The sequence below is a fragment of the Dunckerocampus dactyliophorus genome, chromosome 8, assembly GCF_027744805.1.
Source record: "Dunckerocampus dactyliophorus isolate RoL2022-P2 chromosome 8, RoL_Ddac_1.1, whole genome shotgun sequence".
NCBI lineage: Eukaryota > Metazoa > Chordata > Actinopteri > Syngnathiformes > Syngnathidae > Dunckerocampus > Dunckerocampus dactyliophorus.
Genome location: NC_072826.1, coordinates 27,856,911 through 27,878,630, shown reverse-complemented (window position 1 = coordinate 27,878,630; position 21,720 = coordinate 27,856,911). Strand labels below are relative to the sequence as shown.

The window sequence follows — 21,720 nt, the reverse complement described above, 5'->3', positions numbered from 1 at the left end:
ACTTTTCAAGACCCTTCAATAATTTTGTGATTTGGAGTTTAATTTGTTGATTATAATCAAATAAAACACAGGACAAAGATTTGGGGCAAAAAAATGTGCTAAGTTTGTATTTTATAAGTTTTTGTGAATAGACAGTATAACAATATCAACAAAATAATACATGCATCTCCTTTTGTTACACCCAATTGTTTGAGCAAAATAAAGTCTAAAGTAAAAAAAAAAACAAAAACTACTATTGGTTCTCATTTAATTAAATCCATCCTGTGTTTGTAGACAATATAACATTATAGTTGAACAATACAACAAAAGACACAGATAATGTGACAATAAACATGGAAGGGAACTGAAAAATATCACATTTGTCACGGTAGTATCGGTCACTCAAACACGATCGATATTTGAATCGATCCGCCCACTCGCGTTACGAGGTTCGCTCGGTTAAGCTACTTGGTCTTGTTTCTTTTTGTAAACTTGTTCGCAAATTCCAAAGTTCCATGTTGTTTTGGTCTTATTTTTTTATTGGTAAAGTCGCTTGCATATTCCCAAATTCCATGTCCTTTTGAGCTTGTTTTCAGAGAGCTCGCCGCTTGCTTCTCTCGCGACACCTGGCAACACTGCCGCCCACCTCTCGTGACTGTCCTGGCTTCCCCAAAATGGAGGTGTGTCTGGTAAGGTACACTAGCTCATTTCCAAAAGCTTATTTTTTGCCATGAAAATCACATTTTAATCCAATTTAACAATTCAAATTATTTAATAAGGTGTCAAATATTACAATTTAACAGTTGTTATTGTACGTCTTGAATTAATTCATGTAAAACAAGCTAGGGAAATATCGCTTTGGCCTGACGTAGTTAAAACATAATCACGTGTGCAGTAATTATCCAATGGGAGACTCTTTGATCGGTTCAATCAAGGCGACCTTTCTAATACGTTTGATTGCTTGGTTTTATTTGGGAGGACTTTTTCCAGACTCTTTCATCATGCACTGAGTGGACTGACAATCACAGTGAGATCACTTCTGACCTTTGGATCTTTTAGTGTCAAAGAGTGTTGACAATGATCAGCAATGATCAATCTTTAGCCAGAGGCTTGGCTTAAGGAAATTACCCATAAACAAGTGTGAGGTTTCTTAGCTTGATGTCTTTGTTGCAATACTAATACACAAAAAAACATGGTTTTCCCTTTCTCTTGGATCTTGGCGCTGTTGCCATTTGAGTCTAATCCAGTTGACTGCTTTTTTCAAGGTGAGTTGATGCTAATTGAGAAGTTTTGCAATGATTCTGATTGCGTTTTCAAGGAATTGTCGGCGCATGTGGAGTATCAGTGCTGTGCAGTCTGACGAGAGTGTACTACTTCACCCAAATGTGCAGGTGAGGTTTTTAAAAACAGCTTAAACCAGGGCTGTCTGATTTTTTTCCACTGAGGGCCACAGAGAAAAAAGTTGAAGGATGCAGGTGGGGGGCCACACAGATGCATATCTGTACATTAAAGATGTGATATTGATTAATAAGCACTCCAGATCAAAAGTTTAAGACCAGTTGGAAAATTGCCACAATGTACATTTTTCACTGTTCTTCTGATCTTAAGGAGATCTTAAGTAGATCTTAAAAATGCAAATAGAAGAAATGTGAGTGAGACAAACATTTTGGAGTAAGCAATTTATTGCAAACAGGTATTAAAGTGAAATAGGCTCTTCATCAGCTGATCAAAAGTTTAACACCTTAGCTAAAATATACGCTGAAACGCCCCTAAAATAAAAATAAAATGTTGAAAAAGGGAGTCAGTAATGAGTAGCTGCTCCAGTCTTGTTAATCACCTTAAAAATGGGTTTGGGCATGCTTGATGCCAGTGTTTCCAGGAGGCTAGTGGGAATGTTGCTCCAGGTGGTAAAGATGGCTTCACAGAGAGCATCCATTGTTTGGAACTGATGTCCATTTTTGTAAACCTCCCTTGCCATCCATTCTCAAATGTTCTCCATTGGATTTAGATCAGGGGAACACGCAGGATGGTCTAAAAGAGTGAGCTTATTCCTCTGTGAGAAGTCCTTTGTGAAGTGCAGCGTTGTCCTGTTGAAAAAGTCAGTCATTACCACACAGACGAGGGCCTTCAGTCATGAGGGATGCCTCCTGCAACATCTCCACATAGCTGGCTGCCGTTTGACGCTCCTGCACAACCTGAAGCTCCATTTTTCCATTGAAGGATCATGATGGCGCCCCCTCCACCTTGCCGTGTGGAAAACATCTCAGGTGGGATCTCCTTGTCATGCCAGTAACGTTGGAAGCCATCAGGACCGTCGAGGTTACATTTTTTTCTCATATATATTTTTTCTCTAACATTTTCTTCTACCTTTCAATGTCCCACGTTTGGTGCTCTAGTGCAATTTCCAAATGGCCAATTTTGTGGCCTTGAAGCAGACGAGGCTTTTGAAGATATTTTTTTCTTCCTAAAACCCTTGTCTCATCTCGTCTGATGGTTATTGGACTGCACTCGGCACCAGTAACAACCTTCATTTGGGCCAAGGATGGTCATGTGTTTTGAGCCAATGGGATCCTCTGGCTTGGGGTTGTTTTTTATTTTTTTTGGTCGAACACTTTTTTTGTTCCATGAGCCTCAGGTTTGAAGAAGTTTCAAATGGCGGTCTTACAGCGTCCAACCTCAGCAGCAATGGTGCGCTGCGAGAGGCCTTGCTTATGCAGCTCAACAATCCCACAACGTTCAAAGAGAGAAAGCTTTTTTGCCTTTGCCATCAAGAGATCATGACAGTGTGAATACCTGACATTAAACACTAAATCACATCCAATCCACATTTTTGCAAAAACATTTTTCCTTTTTAAAGGCTGTGCTCTTAAACGTTTGATCAGCTGATGAACAGCCTGTTTCACTTCAATGCTTGTTTGCAATAAATTTCTTACTCGAAATGTTTTTTTTGTCTCACTCCCATTTTTTCTTTTTGCATTTTGAAGCTCTACTTAGAACCTCCTTGACATCAGTGGATGTAAATTCTTGCAATCTTCCAACTGGTCTTAACATTTTGATCAGGCATGTTTCTCATTAAAAATGAATAAATGTTTATTTTTTTTTAAATGCAGAGGGCTGATGTAATAACAAAAATGGCCCCCAGGTCACATATTGGACACCCCTGGTCTCATACATTTCTTGTCTGATACAGCAAACATATTTTTCCATTTCTCTGAGCAGTAAAACTGAGAGCAATGAGAAGACACCTTCAGCAAGAAGTCCATTCACAGCACACTGGAGATTTTTAGTCCACTTCTGGGCTTTGACAGGCCTCCTGTCTTTGGTTGGCTCGCGTGTTTCATCTCTGATTGTTCTGGAGTTTTCCCTGCGGGCCGTCTCTGCCTTTGTGTCTACCCGACCGGTGAGTCCACACAGAAAAGTCAATATATTTTTGTCTTTATTATAAGCGTGCTTTCTGATGTTTCAGGATTCTGGTGGCAGGGGCGTTCAATTTCTCCTCATCCAGAGCCACTTCTCGCTCGGGTGCAGCATCACTTGTACGCTGTACTTCCTCCATCAGGGAGCGCCACACAGCTCCCTCAGCTTGTTCCTGGCTGCCGCTCTCAGTTGGGCGTTGTCGGGCTTCTGCAGCTCCCTGTGGAGTCACGTGGGCCGACTGTACCCTCTGCACAGCACGGAGCGCTACTGTGGGAAGTGCATCACCCTGCTGGCCTCAGGACACACCCTGCTGGCCTCGCTAAAAAGACTGGTTGTTTTAGTCTTTGCGGTGGCGGCCGTGGCCTCCCTTGCCACAGTTTATGACCACTTCCTGTCCCAGAAGGAGGCGCTCAAGTTTTGGACACCGCTCACACTTTGTTACTCAATGCTGGTGGTGTATAATCAAGGTGGGGATGAGTCACAAGGCTTTAGGACTTTATGAGTGAATGAAAAGTAAGTCTCTGAGGTGCCACGATAGTGTATTGGAAGTGTGTCGTCCAAAATGTTGTTTGATGCTTGAATTACTCATTCAAAAAAAAGTTTACTTTTGCATAATGGGGGATGTTTAACGGTGTTTTCTTTGGTTTCATCCAGAGGATCAACAACGTCAGACGGGTGCAGAGGCCCTGCTGCACACTGTGGTGGTGCGACTCGGGGCCTTGCTGGTTCTGATGCTGACTGTGGGGAACTGGTCTGATGTACTCCATGTCCTCGTCACTTTCCTGGGGGAAGCTGTCTGCCTGTGGTCCTCGCAGGACCTGCTACAGATCGTCTTAAAGGTCTGTGCCGAAAAGGCTTCGTTTGTCATTTCTGCAACATCAGCATCGGGGCAAAGGAATGGAAACAGGAGTTCAGAACATTCATAGAGCGATTCACCCACTCCATTCACGTTAACATTTCAATCCCAGCCATTTTACAAAAGACAACCCCTTCAGTACCGGCCGTTTTAGACAATTTTGACTGATGTTTCAAGGTGCACAGAATATTGTGTTCTATGCATATATAAACATGGAACCTACCAAAAGACAGGTTAGACTCTCGTCTTTTTTTTTTGTTGTTTCTATTGTTTTCCGTTCTTTAGTAATCAGCAGTAGAACATAGGTAAGTTTCAGGAAAATATCACTTCCTGACTTAAAAAAAAAAAAGGGGGAGAACAACAGCTTTTTGCAAAAAGATATATTTCAAGCATGACTTTCACTTTGACACAAATATTTTTTGCTTTTGTGACAGCTCAAATATCTAAACAACTATACCACAACATAAACAAAACAAAAAGGGGTTGTTTTACATCAAAATAACAATATATTTACAAATATAACACCATGAACTGTTTACAATTTTCACATTTGGAACTGAATTGTGTGTGCATGTTTGTGCGCGCGCATGCGTTAAAATACAATGCGTAAGCTTCTGCACGCTACACTCTTCCACACGCTCTCACTCCTCCTTCCTGTCGTGTGATTTTTACATCTACATGATCCATGACGAGCTCTTATCAAATGCACTTCTGCCACCCTGTGGCCATTTTTATGGCTTAAAATTGCTCTGAAAGTAAAGTGCATTAGTGTGGAGTTGCATCATCACCTCATTTTGCCTCTCGCGCAAAAAAATGGAAAAGACGTATAAATACATTGTTAGGATCGGGCATTCGGGTTTATAAAAACATATACATTCGTCTTTGGTAATGAATGAGTTCAAATAATATTCACAAAAAAAAAAATTTGATCTATCACTAATCCATTACTTCCCATTTAGGAAGAAGAAGAAGAAGAACAAGAGACCCACATGAGAAAATATGGACAAAGCTACAGAAAAAGGGACTACACAAGTAAAACACTATCAAAAAACAGCTGAAGTCTCCCTCCAATACAATGTTAATAAATATACTCATGTTTGATATATTTTTTAATGAATTGTGATTGATTTCCAACAGCGGGAAAGCATGATACCCCATGGGGTGTCCTAATTTATTCATGACTGGAAATTACATTTGTGGCGCCCCCTACGGGTTGTGCTCAAAATGCCTTGGAAGACATGCTTGCATGCAGGCATGGCTGAAAGTTCTGAGAATGAGACAAGTACGGTGGCGTCTTGTTAACATCATTAATCCGCTCCAGAAGGTCCGACTCAAACCAAAATCAACCCAAGCAAATTTTCCCGTACGTAAAATAACGTAAATCCATTGATTCCGTTCCAGACACCCAAAAATGTAAACACATTTTATAGGCAATAATTAAAGTTTTACATGCAGAAAAGATAATGGTTTTGTTTTATTTGAACAGGCATGCAAGTTACAATGGAATACATCACATAATTCAATTCACAGTTCCACATGTCCAAAAGGAGTAGGATGAATCTAAGCTTATTTAATCCTACCCTCTATCCGTTCCACATCTTTTACAGTACATTTATTCACCTCCTGTATTTCATGTGATTTCTGAATACATAGAAGAATGATAAGGTAATGTAACAATATGATGATGTAATTAAGGTTTTTCACAATAAATATGAATCATATAATAATCAGTGTAATAATAGAGAAAAGCGTAACAAAACAAGTTCAATACTCTTCTTCCTTGTACAGTAGATGCCCCTACAACGTAAATAATCCGTTCCGAGAATGTTTACGTTATAGGGTTTTTACGTTATACGAAGCGTAAAATACATGTAAATAGCCTAATCCGTTCCAAGATCTTCCCAAACTCACCCCTCTAGCCCTTCAAAATATTCAAAGTCCACCAAATATGGTGGGAAAATATAAGAAAACGTTAGCATAAACATAGTAGAGTAACATTCCAATATAAAATAAGGTAATAAATAAGATTACTGTAATGAATAAAACTGAAAAACAAAAACAATCAACTAGTTTAAGGGCGACTACGATGAGGAAGGGAGGTTGAAGGGAGAAGCCGGTCTCTCACACAAACTCACGTACGCGCTGTACAAGTCAGCCAATGAGATGAGAGCGTAGGCGGTGCCCCGATAATCAGCCAATGAGATGAGAGCGTAGGCGGTGCCCAGCTAATCAGCCAATGAGAGCATGTAGTGTCAGAAGGTGTCAGCAAGTGTACTCTGTTAGTCATGGAAAATGTTTCCCTCTCTCTGTCGCGCGAGCTATTCAAATTGAATTTCTGAACTTGCACCGACTTGACGCTTTACGTTATATGGAATTTCTTACGTAATACGATGCAAAAATTTTACATAAATTCTTTACGTTCAGTGGAATTTACGTAAAAAGAGGTTTACGTTATGCGAGGTACTACTGTATTTTGCAAACATCAACTGCTTATATTTTTTCTTGAATTCACTCATCTTGGTGCATTGTTTGAGTTCTTTACTCAATCCGTTCAATAATTTAATTCCACATAGTGGAATGCTGTGGGTTTTTAGCGTTGTTCTCGCATATAATTGTTTCAAGTTTAGCTTTTCCCTAAGATCGTATTTCTCCTCTCTTGTAGAAAAGTATTGCATGATGTTTTTGAGTCGTAGGTTATTGTTAGCTTTATGCATTATTTTTGCTGTTTGAAAATGTACTAAATCAGCGAATTTTTATATTTGTGATTTATAAAAATACATTTGTATATTCTCTATACGCAGCATTATGGATTATCCTCACTGATCTTTTTTGTAGTACATTTAGCGGGTGAAGATTGCGTTTATAGTGTTTACCCCATATCTCCACACAATAAGTTAGTTCTGGTAATACCAGAGAACAGTAAAGAGTGTGGAGTGATGTTTGATCAAGAAAAAATCTTGCTTTATTTAATATTTAAGTATTTCTCGCCACCTTATGTTGTATATTTTTGATGTGAGATTTCCAGCTCATTTTTTCCATCTATTATGATCCCCAGAAATTTGTTTTCATTCACCCTTTCAATGTCCACTCCGTTTATTTGTATTTGGTCGTACGTGTCCTTTCTGTGATTACCAAATAGTATTATTTGAGTTTTACGTAAGTCGAGGATAATCTATTTTTATCAAAACATCTTTTTAATATGGCCATTTCCTCCGTGACTTTTTTAAATTAGCTCATGTGTGCTTTCTCGAGAACAAAAGGCAGTAGTATCATCCGCAAATGATACCAACTTTAAGTCTTTCGTCACTTTATTTATTTATTTATTTATTTTACCCCTGTCCTGTCCAGCCTTTAAAGCAGATTAAATGCCGTCAAGTGCTCAACAGATTTACTCTGCCAGGGAGAAGTGTGATATACAATTCCCCTGTTATACAGAATTTATTTGACTTTGATGCTGGTTATTAAGCAAATTTGGAGCGAAGGGACCGGAGCAGGAGGTGACAGAGAAGAAGAGAAAAGGAAACGGGGGGGACAAAAAAAAAAGAGAGACAGGAGACAAGGACAACAGCAGCAACAACAACAATTGTGTCAACAAGAACAGAACAACAGAAACATACAGAACAACATCAGCAAATAAATGTCTGTGACATATAAAGACGAACAAGGACATAAAGACAAAGGACAAAACAATATCAACAACCACAATGACAACGCTGTCAGTGACAATCACACATAATAGTAGTCATGAAATGATGAACTATGATAGTGATCACAATGACAATACTGCATTGAAACAGTCACACATAATAGCAGTCATGAAATGATTATGATAGTGAACAGAATGATAATTACTGTAATGCACATCATTGTAAAAAAAAAAAAATATATAATCATACTGCTGATATCACCGTTGCTGTCATAAAACCAACAACATAATAACACCCTGGTTAACTCGGTGAGTAATGTGGGGAACTTTAAAAGATGTCATTGATATACAAGTTGAACAGTTTTGGTCCTAATATTGACCCCTGGGGTACTCCACATGTAATATTTAAATTCGCAGATGCATGTTCTCCTAGCTTTACATATTGCTTCCTGTTTGCCAGGTAGCTTTTAACCCAATTCAAAACTAATTCTGTGATTCCGTACCTTTCTAATTTTGTTGTTAAGATGTTGTAATTAATTGTACCAAACGCTTTTGAGAGGTCCATAAATAGTGCAGCTGCACACTTTCTGTGGTGTTTAGCATAAATGACAACAAATGAATGGACAACTGAACATGAACCTTTTAGTTAGTTTTGTTGAATGCTTACATTTTGTTGTTGGAACCAGAAATGGGTGTTATGGATGTAAGGTCTGATTTCGGTGATGAGGAACCTAGTTCCGGTTAGTTGGTGGGGCCACTTAAGTAAAGAGTTTTGCTTCTCAGAACAATATGCGTTCAAAAGAGTAATATATTGCGATCAATTATGCGTTAACTATGGACAAGATGCGATTATCGCGATTAAATGTTTTAATTGATTGACAGCTGTACATTGTAATTACTGTATCTCTGCACAAAGTATGAGACGTATGCCGATACCATGTCAAGCCAACAATATTTTGCAATAAAGGAAGGGGACTAGGCAGAATGCCGGGAAATAACAAGAGTTGTTGGAGGCATCATTTCCAAAGATAACATTGGGTGGTGGCTTTGTAAATGTTAGGCCTTCCGGGAGGAAAGCTTATCGTATACTCATCAAAAAAAAACCTGATGTGTGTATTATTGCGCAAGCATCGCGTCACTTTCTCTTTAGGAGGTAACGTGGTTCAGGCAGGTTTGATTCCTGGAATCCCATCGGTCCAGCTGAAGCAAGAAAATGCTCCACGTGTACTTCCACGGTAGTACAGCTGTATATCACACCATACTTGTATCATGCATAACCATGCTATGATGAAATTTATAGAGGATCATACAACAGTACCTACAAATACTACATCACCTCTTGCCCAAAGTCAGCTGTCATAAGCCCCAACTCCCCCGTGAAGTATCGATGGAGGGACAGGTACGTCATATTTCTGCTGGCTTTTCCTGTAAATCCTACCTATTGGCCTTTTATGGCTTGGGGTGGAGGTGGTACTCCTCTTGCTGGAGTCGCACAAGGAGTGGCCTCCTGCAGATATAAATCACCCTCCTCGGCGTACAGCGTAAAGTCCACTCTTGCGGGCAGAAGAAAAATTGAGAAGTAACGCCGACAGAAAGGACGACAACTACTTCATCGCTCAGGTAGTACCGTTGAGATACCAGTGATAGGATACCATCCTTAACAATGAATTACCACTTTGTGTCTTTGCATGATGTATTTATATTCAATACAGAGCAGGGATTCAATTGTGTATGCATTGCGTGGTATGACACTTACGATTTAGCTCGATGGAGCCATGAAAATGTGTGATGTTGACCAGGAAAAACAAAATGACCTTTTTACATAGTTAAAATATCATTTAAGTTAAATTTTACTGCAAATATTTTTGTCGTCTGCACAACATACAGTAAGATAGTGTCATGTAGGTTTCCCGTGTTGTAGCCGCAGTATTTTTTTTTTTTCATAAAATGGCAGAGAGGCGGAACACTGCCATTAAGTTTTCATATTGAAAATAAATGTTAGCATTGTAGAAAAAGCTGTATTGACACGAAAGATCCAACGTGGACATTAAAAACTATTTATTTGGATATTTTCATAGTCAAATGATTATAAATTGTAATCACCCTTATCAAATTAATTCAGATTAATCAGTAACATATATTATAGTTACATATATTTGTATGTATTAACAGCTCCAAATGAACTGAAAATTTAAATCAAGCTGAAAGATACCACTCGTCTGATAATGTATTCGCCTATTTGTCTCGCTTTAATCGTAGCAGAACATTTTAATCCCATTTTAACCGCATTGCGGTCGTCCCTCGCGATAATTACATTTCATTATCGCTCCCTCACTATATCACGTTTTTATTTCAAATTAATTAAAATAATCACTGTTTTGTGGTTGAATACGGCCTGTTAGTTAAAAAAATGCACATTGAAGCAAATTGTACTTATTTTTGGCCTAAATTGAGCAATTTCAAGCATAAAAATGGCTAAATGAGCTAAGTCCATCCATCTATCTATCTTCCATGCCGCTTATCCACATTAGGGACGCGGGTATGCTGGAGCCAAAATGAGCTAACATTCTACATCTACAGGCACTAGACTGTCACTAAGGTTCCCTGGGGAACACATTTACTGTGACACTGCTTTTGCAGGAGATTTATTTACGTCTTACATGGCTTATTGACTCTTATTCTCTCTACTATATTAGGTAATATGAGTGTAAATAAGGAGTGTAAAGCCGTTTAAAGCCACAAGTACACAGGAAGCACGCTGTCTTGAGAAAAACAAGGAACTGCTAAGGTGTCAGTCTTATCATTTGTCTAATATGTCTTATTTTCTCTGATTATATCTACTATATTTGGTAATAAAACTGTAAAGGTGTTTATAAGAGTGTTATTCCATGTCTTGGTGGCTCTAATAATGTTGAAAACTGTATTTAGAAGATCGTAAACAGGTTTTCTATGCCATAACTACAAAAATATTCCATTTGTTCATATTTAATCCAACCTCGTAAAAAATTCACTTATCGTCGTCAGGTCTGGAACCAATTAACCACGATAAAAGAGGGATTACTGTATTATGCATCATGAAGGGTTGCGTTTAAAGACACCACGCAATTTAGGTTGAATTCACATGTTTTGAGACAGTTTTTTCAGCGTCTCACAGTGTTTTTAGTTTTCACTTTCAATTTACTGTAATTTTTCCACTTTCAATAATGTCAGTGTTTTGGTGTGGAGTGGGAGGGTTTGAGGGGAGGGGCTAGGAGCCCCTGAACCGCCGCTAAGCCACAAGTTCACCTGGAGCTGTCAGACCAGTCGTCAGCTCCTCGACCCTGCTCTCAAGCTCCCCCAGACAAAGACGCAAACAACACAAAGTATTGCATTTTTTTAATGTGCGGGTTTTATTTTTCAGTGTGAATCCTTTTCTGTCAGCATTTTTTGTCAATGCCCAAATTTAATGGCAGTGTTCTGGCTCCATATTTAAAGAGGATCCCTTTTATAAACAGGAAAACCATTTGGAAAGACGTGTCCTCTCTTCACAGTAAGAAAAGTGTGCTTTTCCATAGGCATGGCCTCGGAAGAATCAAACAAGAAGGTGTCCTCCGTCTTCATCACCCTGTCACGTCCCCACCAAACTAACATCGAGCAGCAACGTGGACCCAAAAAAGGTTGGGTTCATGCTGGGCCTTCCCCAAGGCCCTCGTTGTCTCAGAACCCTGTACCTACGAAGCCTTCTCACAGGGCTTCAGGGTCTGAGAACCCTGCAAACCTTGCACCTACAAGGCCTTCCCACAGGGCTTCGGGGTCTGAGAACCCTGCAAACCTTGCACCTACAAGGCCTTCCCACAGGGCTTCGGAGTCTGAGAACCCTGCACCTGTCCAGTCAGGAATTGCATGGGAAAACAACAGAAGGGATGCTGCAGGTATGACAAGATGTTTTCTCTTGGATTCAAAGTCAAATAGATTGATGAATTGAGTTGATTAGAAATGTATGAATGTGTCATTTGTTTATTGTAACATTTGCTTCCTCTTCTGAGGTCTTGCTCCCTTCTTTACTCATGTTAATGTTTGACCGTAATTATTTTATGCACCGAATTAACCCCAGGTGATAAACCTTGGCTGTAACGTAGAAAAAGCCTAAATTGGGGGGGTCCAAAGTGTGGCCCGGGGGCCATTTGTAGCCCACAGCACATTCTGAAAATAGAATTTAACAAGACAACAAGTCAAAATATTAAGAGAAAAGAAGGCATCATTTTTCAAGAAAAACATCATATGAGGAAAAATGTCATTTTAGTAGCATGAAGTTGAAATACTAAAAAAACTGTTGTTTGTTGTAATATGATGTTGTAATATGATTAACAAAACAACAAATCAAGTTGTAATATTCGGAATTAGGGTTGGGGGAAAGTTCGAATATTACGAGAATAAAGTCAAAATGTTGTGGCTATAAAGAATTACAAAAACTAAATTTACAAGAAGAAAATTGAAATAGTTGGAAAGTGGAAAACAGCATAAAAGAAAAAAACAGTTGTAATTTTACAAGAATAGAGTCAAAATGTTTAGAGAAAAAAAGTGATCATTTTATGAGGAAAAAGTTGTAATTGTACAAGAAAAACAATTTGATGAGGAAAAATAACATCATTTTAGTAGTATGAAGTTGAAATAGTAGAGAAACCTTTTTTTTTTACGTCGTAATATGAAAAACAAAGAAAACAACGAATAAAGATGTAATTTTTGGACAATTAGGTTACGGAAAAATTTAATAATATGAGAATAAAGTCAAAATATTATGGGAATAAAGTCATAAAGACGGAAAGAACATTTACAAGAAGAAAGTTGAAAACGCTGTAATTTTATGACAGAGTGAAAATATTACTAAATATTAAATATAAAATATAAATATTATATTAATATATACGAGAAAAAGTCGTAATTTTAAAAGGAAAAAGTTGTAATATTGTGAAGAAAAATAATCTCATTTTAGTAGCATGAACTTTAAATAGTAAAAGATTTTTTTTTTTAAAGTCTTAATATGAAAAACAAAACAACAAATAAAGTTGTTGGGGAAAAGGTTTATAATATTACGAGAATAAAGTCAAAATATTATGGAAATAGTCAGAATTACAAAAGGAAAATTTACCAGAAAAGGTTGAAATAGTTGGAAAATAAAGTAAAAAACAACAGCATTAATTAAAAAAAGCAGCTGTAATTTTACGAAAATGTCAAAATATTAAAAGAAAAAAAAGTTGTACTCTAACAAAAAAAAAAGCAATTTTATTTGAAATAAACTCCTAGTGTGAGTAAAAATAATTTCAATTTAGTAGCATAGAGTTGAAAAGAAAAAAAGACTTAAAAAAATTGCAATATTACAAGAGACAAACAAAACAATGAACAAAGTTGTCGTGTTTGGAAAATTGGGTTAGGGAAAAAAAATTCTAATATGGTAATAAAGTAAAAATATTTTAGGAATAAAGTCATAATATGACAAGAACATTTACAAAGATTATGACAAAAGTTGAAAAAAACAGCAAAAATGGGGAAAAAAAACAACAAAAAGCTAAGTTGATAGTAATAATATGCTTTTTCACCGATATGACAAAACTGGGATGCAATTTTTTAAAAAATATATAAAACGCCTTACCATATCTGCATGTGTTGCTTTTCAAAATATCAAAGTGGCATCCTTTCATTTTTCACTATGTGGCACTCGCTGGAAAAACACTGCACACCCCTGTCATAGGACGATACTACACAAAGTATACTTGGATATACTTTAGAGTAGTCAGTGTAAAGCTTGTATAGGCGTACTGTATAGATGTACTATCCAATGAGCATGCAGCCATGATTGTCTAAATTGCCGGCAACCCAAGTGAGTAGTAAAATACAGTAACTGTGTCTTGCCTGCATTCGGGCATGGTGGGGCGTGAGTGCTACTGGCACTGGGGAGCTGCGGTTCACTGAGGGGAAAAACAAATTCCAAAACATGTACTGTGACATTGTGAAGCAGAGCATGATGGAAAATTGAGCCGTGTGGCAGTTTTCCAGCATGAGAAGGAGCCCGAATACACCTCAAAGGTGACAAGCGCCTTGCTGAGGCAGCCGAAGGAAGATCACTCGTGCTCAGATAAAAAGAAAGCATGAGCGTAGTTTTCTGCAAACCTAAAAAGTTTCTTATTTTTTTCTTTTTCAGGTCAAACAGATGTCTTCTCTCCTGTTTCTCCATCTGCCTCTCCCCCTCTTCCTCCTCCTCCTCCTGCTGCTGCTGAGATGCCTTCATACTCCCCAGATCCAGTAACCCCACCACCTCCACCTTTCCCTGTCCAGAAACAAAGTCCAGTGACCTCGCAGGCACCGCCACATTCCAAAAAAGAGGTAGGCACTAAATTGTTATTGTGTAATGTGCTGCATTGTGTTGTAAACTGCACATATAATACAGAAGAATGAGATAAGAAGGGTCAACACAGTGACGACAAGGCTAAAGTGGGCAAAAGCACTGAGAACAGTGTTTCTCAATGCTTCCTTATGTCCGTTGTATGTCTGTTGTAATTATGACATTTAGCTCCAGAGCCCTCCCCTTCTTTCTTCAATTGCCATTGTTCACTTCTGACACAATCCTGGTTTAAGCCCTAAATATACCTCACACACTTATTAAAACACGTTTTAGGTACTCGTTACTAATGAATGATGGTGTCAGATGGTCAAGTCACGGCGTACGACTACGGTGCAAATTCTGCAAATTTGGATCCATATAATACTGTAATGTTTCTTAAACTGGCTCATGCTGGTACATTGTTTGACTTAAACTCCACATATTGATATGCTAGAGGTTTTTAGTGTTGTGTGAGCATGCAGATGTTTTTTTTTTTTAAGTCATTTTCCAAAGGTTATTTTTGAAAATACAATGATCTCTACAAAAGTGTGTTGCAGTTGAATAACCAAAGAACAATGGGGTCCTGCATGATCCTTTGCTGATACACAGTTGAAACCGGAAATGCACGTACACTATGTGAAAAGACATGGTGATCCCTCGTTTGTTGAATTTCCACAAAGTATTAATATTTTCATAGTTAGATTGTAGAAAACCCTTTTTATGACTTTGGAAATACAATCTTTACCATTATTAGGGCCCTGTAGACATGAAATAACACCCCTATAGTCACTTTTACACTCTTAATAGTCTTTGTTTACATCACATTGCGCAGGCTATGGGATCACTGCAGGGACATAAGAGAAACATTAAACATTAGCAAGCTAGAGGGCTAACTAGCTAGCCTCCAATATATTTACTGTGAAACGGAGAGGGGACAGGATTAAATAAGCGTTGCGTCTTCCTACCTCTTTTTGGACATGTGGAATTGTTTTGTATTCCAATGCTACATGTATGCATGTTCAAAATAAGTCAACCCTTATCATTAGTAATAATCGAACATTACTGACGCCTAGTGGCCAGAATAGTACATATACCTTTCTTTCAATATACAGTATTTTGACTAAATACATCATAGTCAACCAAAAAAAAAACGCTCATTAATTAATAAATTTTTGAAAAAACAGAGTGAGGGAGTGATAATCGAACTGCGATATTGCAAGGGAGACTTTTCTTCTTACTGTCTGAAATTAGGTTGGACTAAATGTCTCCTGTTTTAGGCCCGTTAGAGTTGACAAAATTTTTTCAATTTGATTAATGATGTAACGTAAATTCCGATTGTATAAGCCGCACCGGTGTATAAGCCACATGTGTCTACACCAAAAAATGGCATACGAGTTTGTGAGGACCAGTCAGGTCTTTATTTGACAGGAGCCAACCATAAGCTATGAAAAAAATCATGACAAGCTTGTCAATACATTGGAAATTGCAGGAGGTCATTACTCAATGTAACAGTCTGACTTACTGTTTCATCTTACAAACAACATTAAACTCATCACACAGCAACTTAACACTCAAACGTTATACCTCAGAAATATACAAACATGTTCCAATCCGAGTTTAAAATGAAAAACCCCACCATTTTAGAGTTTTCACTTAATGCATTTCGTTTGAGAAAACCATTTCATTTCGAGGAGCATAGAAAGCACAGAAAATGGTGGATGGCGTTGCAATGGCGTTGCAGCCAGAGGACTCGGAGCCCAAAGCCCAGCGGGAGGCTGACGTCATGTGTTGCTCAGACTCAGTGCCTTATGGAAAAACTTTAAAACGTTGTTTTTTTTTTCCCACTTTAAACTCATATTGATACATGTTTGTATATTTGTCAGGTACACCCTTTGAGTGTTAAGTTGCTTTGTCATGAATTTAGTGTTGTTAGTAAAGTATTCTTTGAAAGATGACACCGGGAGTCATACTGTTATGTTCTTATTCTGTTATACAGGTATATAACGGCCTTCTGCGATTTCCATTGTGTTGACAAGCTCGCTGATAGCTCGTGATTGGCTCCTGCCAAAGAAAGAGCTACCGTTTCCTCACCGACTCGCAAGCAGCACAGTATATAATAACAATTATTAGTAGTTCCGAAGTATAGGAGGTGTCACGAGATTAGAATTTTGACATAAATTAGCCGCACCGCTGTATAAGCTGCAGGGTTCAAAGTTTAAGACAAAAGTAGCGGCTCATACACCGGAATTTAGGGTATTTATGAGAGAGCGAATATTTTAGAGAGGTTTGTGAGGTTTGTTTATGACTTTCTTCAAAGTTAAAAGTTTACATACATTTCCTTAGAATTGCCCACATTGTTTGAAAGTAATAAACTCTCAAATAGTTGTAATTGCAGCATTCATCAAATAGAAATAATATTGGTAATCCTAACTGATCTCAAACTGGAAAGGTTTAGTCTGATTTAATTTCAGATAGGAAAAAATAATGTTATGTGTGTTTTTACACAGTGTATGACCTGTATCTCATGCTGTGGCCTGTGCTTCACATTGAAGGAAAAAACAGCACCCTCTATTGGAACTACTCCAAAAGAACAGTCAAACGGGATCGAGAAAGATAACCCCAGTGAGAAGAGTCGAGGTAACCTGACCTCTTTTAACATTTGTCATGTACTGTCGATGCATGTACTCTGTGTATTATAACCTTTATTATTAATTATAACCTAGTCTTTCATTTTTGTGCCAATGTGCAGGTGTCTGTGCTTTCTGTCGGAAGCCCATCCTGTTTTCTGAAGGGGCGGTAACCGCCCTGCAGAAGCTTTACCACCAAGACTGCTTCAGGTGCAGGTCTTGTTACAGCCCTCTGGCTGGAAAACACTTCTACCACGAGGCGGAGATCCCTAAATGTGAGAAGTGTCATGAGGTAAACAGAACGTCTTCCACAGAGTCCAACTTTAAAAGGTGGATATTGTACTGAGCAGCCAGGACAGTATTTTTAAAACATGCCGCGAGCCAATTAAAAAATGAGCTGCGGGCTACAGATGTACTTGAGATGTCTATTTTCCCAAATGGTACTCTACATTTGCTCAACTTGACTTAAGATTTGTCCGATCAAATAAAATCCCGTGATTTGTATTGATGTAGAAATCAACTGAGGTCATTAAACGCAACTTGTCTCTCCACTGTTGCAGGCCAGTCTTGAGATTTGCTGGTCATGTGGCTATCGCATCAAAGCCAAACTAGTGCGAGCACTCAATCGAGCGTACCATCCTGCTTGTTTTACCTGCGTGACGTGCAAACGGCCGCTTGAAAGCTTTATCCAGGCAGATACTGGAGAAGTGTATTGTTGTCTGGACTACAACAGGTATGAAGGACATGTTTTTTTTTGTTTTTTAAAAAAATAATTATAAATAATATATGACTTGAATATAAGACAAACCTGACAACATTGCTTTTTCAAGACGTTTTTGGGAAAAATATATTTTTAAAATCTTGATCCCCATTATTTTTAATTCATTATGTGTGTGTGCGTGAGTGTTTGTGTGTGAGAGAGAGTGATAGGAAGAAAAGCTCTGATGCTTGGGGGGAAAAGTGGTTTGGCATCACCTGTGGGTTTTCATCTATACTGTAAATCTCTAGAACTTCAAGGAAAACTGCACTTTTTTTTTTTATTTTTGCCCATCAGCCGCAGTCCTTATGTGGGACATGAACACACGTGTCTTTCTCTTTTCTGTGTGTATAAATGTGATATAAAAACAGAGGCAGGGGCACGTAATGGGACACACCTATACCGCCGAGAAAGCCCGCTATTAAAACACCTCCAACAAGGTTTTATGGTTTTATATCCATGCTGTGAGCATGTAGCAACAGGTACATTCATGATAACGTGGAATATTTACAGTATTTTGCCCTATTTTGGTCGTTTTAAGCATTAGCGGAACTTCCTTCCTGGGTGCATTGATTTCACATAGCGACATAGAAAGCAACGCTACAACTAGCACTAACTTTTCCAAACTCAAAAAAAAAGCACAACATCAGTGGCGGCAGCTCCAATGTGTTGCGTTATCTCGCAAGTGGCCTGAGGCGTTGTGAGCGTGGCAGTGTGTGATGAAGCTAGTCGCTAGCCGGCTAGTAGCTAGCCGGTGTGGTGTGGCGAGGTGTCACTACGCCTGTAACGTGGTTCTTGGGCGTAACAATGTTAATAACAATAGTAATAACAATGTCGCTGTAGCTTGGTTAATATAGAGGTCATATTACGTAAATGGAGCCTTGTTGGCGCTTTTTGGAGGGGTTTTTTAGGTGCGTCCCATTACGTGCATTCTAAGCTGCCTCTTTTTTATCTGTTTTTCTTTAGAACACACAGAAAAGAGAAAGACATGTGTGTTCATGTCTCACAAAGGGATTGTGGATGATGGGTAAAATTCCAAAAAAGTGCACTTTTCCTTGAAGACAACATGTCTTGCCGAATTTTTTTTTCTAGGGGAAAACAATCTTCGTCTTATATTGAGGTCAATATGATCAAGATTGTTGATTGTTATTAATTTGATATAATGATGATACCTTGTCAAATGTTTCTTGTAATGTGTTAAGGAAGCACGCTGAGAAGTGCAGTGTCTGTCAGAAGCCAATGATAGACACTGATGGAAGCCTTCTCCAGTACATTAAACATGACGGACGCCCCTTCCATCACGAGTGCTTCAGATGTGAGGTATCGGCATTCTTGGAGATACTGAATTTCATACAAAGAGTGTGATTACTGTCTTTCTTAGTTCTAATTACTCTCATATTCCCTGCAGGTCTGTGGCTTCAAGCTCGATTCTGAGAAGGGGGAATATGGCTGCTATTCTTTGAATGGCAAAAGACTTTGCCTCAGTTGCAATCGAAGGATGCAGAGTCGCTAAAACTGATGACATAATGATTAAGAATCATCCACTGTTTTTCGCATTTACTGTATTCAGTCATCCCCGTTTATCCCTCGTCATACTATTAGTAAAAGCAGTATTTTTTGTAGTCAGATCATAGAAAACCTGTTTATGACTTTCTAAGTATGATTTTTACAAGGGGTGTGCCGATCCACATTTTTTGGCATACGATCAGATTTTTAAAAAAGATTTTTTTATAGTATTGCCAATCCGATCCGGTACTGTTGACAAACATGAATTTGTGGAATAAATATGGTTATGAAAATAGCTCTTTCAAGGCATTACAAATAATGCAACCAAAGTATCGCTAAATTTGCTTTCTTATTACACAGCATGACCAACAATATTGTTTGGCTTTGGAAACAAACCTTTGTGAGTCAGGTCCTTAATCCAGTAAAAGTCCATCCATGAATTGGAAAATATGGGCGTGCAAAATACTTTTAGGGCTAATCATTTGACATGGTTATAGATCCATTTGTGGTGTGATTTACAATATATGATTTTTTTTTTTTTAACAAACTCTCTTCAACGCAATAGCAATTTATTGACGGTCCCTAGTATAAACAACCGTCGGTTACAGCGGCACTTCCCTTGTGACTTCCCCGTACCATGACCCAGCAGTCCACGCACAGTGAGGAGGAACTACCGCTCTAGATACGGAGCCGAATATCCAACATGCAGTGGCGGTTCTGGCTTGATTGACGCCCTGCTATGGCGTCATTTATTTTAATGGTTTTATTATTTTACTTATTTTCTTTTTTTGTTGTTTAAAATAACATTTTCACATTTTAAATGATTCTGCCGTCTGTTTTTTGTTGTACAGTATATTAGCTTGGCTATATTGTGAATCACCCCGCTACCTCAATATACTTCAGTGTTTGAAATAAATAAATAAATTACCTCAATTAATTGTGAATTTAAATGATGAATTAATTACATTGTTCATTATTTGATTTATGTATTTTAATTATTTTTGTTTAAATGAATTAATTTATTTAAATTTATAACTTCTTGAATTCATAAATTAATTAAATGTCTTGTATTCTTTATGCTATGATATGAAATACACCACTTTTTAAAATTTGCACAAAGTATTGCTATCGGATCGGTATCGCTCGGCCTGTCACGATAATCCATAAATCAATTAATCGAACGATTAAAAAAAAAAAAAAAAACGCCTGTCATTTTTGTCGGCCTCCGTAAAGTGACATGTGCGTGCATTGTGTTTGTATTCCTCGTCTCTCTTTCAGGCTGGATGACGAGGGTTCACTCTGCAGCTGCCTGTGCGCGTTGATGCTACAGTGGAATGAACGGAGAGAGTGAACCCTCCTGTCGTCTCCTCCCCTCACAAGTGTAGTAGCAAGTTAGCATGCCAACATGAATGACGGCACAAAAGCGATAGTTTCTAAGACGAGCGCCACAGCGTGGGAATATTTTGGTTTTAAACAGAATGAACATGGTCGGCGCATGAACACCGATGACCGACACGGACAGTTCTCTCAACATGCCACAGGCAGCACAGCCTTCGTCCCGACAGTCAATGCTTACTGAGGCGTTTGGTCGGCGAAGTAAATATAAACAAAACAGTGGAAAATGGTGCACGCTCACAGTGTCGCTGGCTACATTGCAAAAACATACGTACAGGCGACTTCTGTGTCAAGCTAATGTCTCACACAGGTACACCGTATACTGTACTTGAGTACCATTTAGTGGTTTTGACCACTAAAATTTGTTATCGTGACAGGCCTCAGTATCGCTGATACCAGCCTAAATCACTAATTAAAAGGTCAAAGTTGTTATGAAGTGCTTATATTGAGATTGGACGCTCGTGTATCGATGAAATCAATCCACCACATCACAAAATCACCATTTTTGTCCCACTGTCCGGGTGTCGGCTATAAAACTCAAGCTGAAATTCATTCGAGTTTGTGTCTCACAAACAATTGCATGTAATGCCAAATTGTGTTTTTATGCCCATAATGTTTTTTTTTCACTCACTAATATGACTTTTCACAGTAAAGTGTTGATCAGACTTGTATTTTTAATGACATGCGTGTATTAAAACAATTCTATGCCAAAGTCACTGTGTCCTTTATGTCCTTACGCAATATGACAAATCTGATATTGGGTGCACACAGAGTGCTAGTGTGTAACAGACTTTCTGCTGATCCACACATATAGTAGAAGACTGCAGCTGTTCCTGACATAAAATCCTCCACCTACTGTACATGAAGCATGTACAACTGACATACGTACATTTCTTTCCAGTGTGGCCCTAAAATCCATTTTAAAAAAAAGCACCCAGTGCAACATGCTGTTTTGTACTGTATGCTGTTGGCCTCATTCAAATTTCTGGTCACTAGTTGGCGATCCGAATCGTACTGAATCAGGAATCGTGAGTCAGAAGTTTCATCTTGTCTTTTTATTAGGGCTGTCGAAAATGGCGCGTTAAAGGCGGTAACTAATGTATTTCATTGGTTACCTTACATTTTTTAGCCTAAGCATCATGGCAAGCCACGCCTCTTTGTTATGCATAACAAAGACTG

The 21,720-nt window shown here is 38.3% G+C and overlaps 2 protein-coding genes across 4 annotated transcripts; both read left to right on the top strand.

The window, feature by feature from the left end:
• The first annotated feature begins 595 nt into the window (after positions 1 to 595).
• On the top strand, positions 596 to 7,362 carry LOC129186858 (transmembrane protein 82-like). Of its 3 annotated transcripts, none has more exons than XM_054785550.1 (6): positions 596 to 668; positions 1,298 to 1,370; positions 3,199 to 3,379; positions 3,446 to 3,863; positions 4,051 to 4,235; positions 5,212 to 7,362. In XM_054785550.1, exons 2-6 carry the CDS (start codon positions 1,363 to 1,365, stop codon positions 5,308 to 5,310), a joined length of 891 nt encoding a protein of 296 aa, XP_054641525.1. In that variant the 5' UTR covers positions 596 to 668; positions 1,298 to 1,362; the 3' UTR covers positions 5,311 to 7,362. The 3 variants fall into 3 exon arrangements, with proteins under 3 accessions (XP_054641525.1, XP_054641526.1, XP_054641524.1); XM_054785551.1 differs by lacking the exon at positions 596 to 668 and adding an exon at positions 973 to 1,006; XM_054785549.1 differs by lacking the exon at positions 596 to 668 and adding an exon at positions 1,095 to 1,244.
• Positions 7,354 to 19,833, top strand: fblim1 (filamin binding LIM protein 1). The gene is made up of 8 exons (XM_054784367.1): positions 7,354 to 9,518; positions 11,453 to 11,809; positions 14,077 to 14,258; positions 16,809 to 16,893; positions 17,006 to 17,175; positions 17,444 to 17,616; positions 18,843 to 18,960; positions 19,049 to 19,833. Exons 2-8 carry the CDS (start codon positions 11,455 to 11,457, stop codon positions 19,151 to 19,153), a joined length of 1,188 nt encoding a protein of 395 aa, XP_054640342.1. The 5' UTR covers positions 7,354 to 9,518; positions 11,453 to 11,454; the 3' UTR covers positions 19,154 to 19,833.
• Positions 19,834 to 21,720: the final 1,887 nt, after the last annotated feature.

Excerpts from the sequence above, each read along its gene's own strand:
- fblim1 (XM_054784367.1), top strand. The coding sequence starts at position 11,455 with ATGGCCTCGGAAGAATCAAACAAGAAGGTGTCCTCCGTCTTCATCACC. Across the intron at positions 14,259-16,808 it reads CGCCACATTCCAAAAAAGAG|GAAAAAACAGCACCCTCTAT; the intron begins GTAGGCACTAAA and ends TTCACATTGAAG. Across the intron at positions 17,176-17,443 it reads AATGTGAGAAGTGTCATGAG|GCCAGTCTTGAGATTTGCTG; the intron begins GTAAACAGAACG and ends CCACTGTTGCAG.
- LOC129186858 (XM_054785549.1), top strand. The coding sequence starts at position 1,172 with ATGGTTTTCCCTTTCTCTTGGATCTTGGCGCTGTTGCCATTTGAGTCT. Across the intron at positions 3,380-3,445 it reads CCTTTGTGTCTACCCGACCG|GATTCTGGTGGCAGGGGCGT; the intron begins GTGAGTCCACAC and ends CTGATGTTTCAG. Across the intron at positions 3,864-4,050 it reads GCTGGTGGTGTATAATCAAG|AGGATCAACAACGTCAGACG; the intron begins GTGGGGATGAGT and ends GGTTTCATCCAG.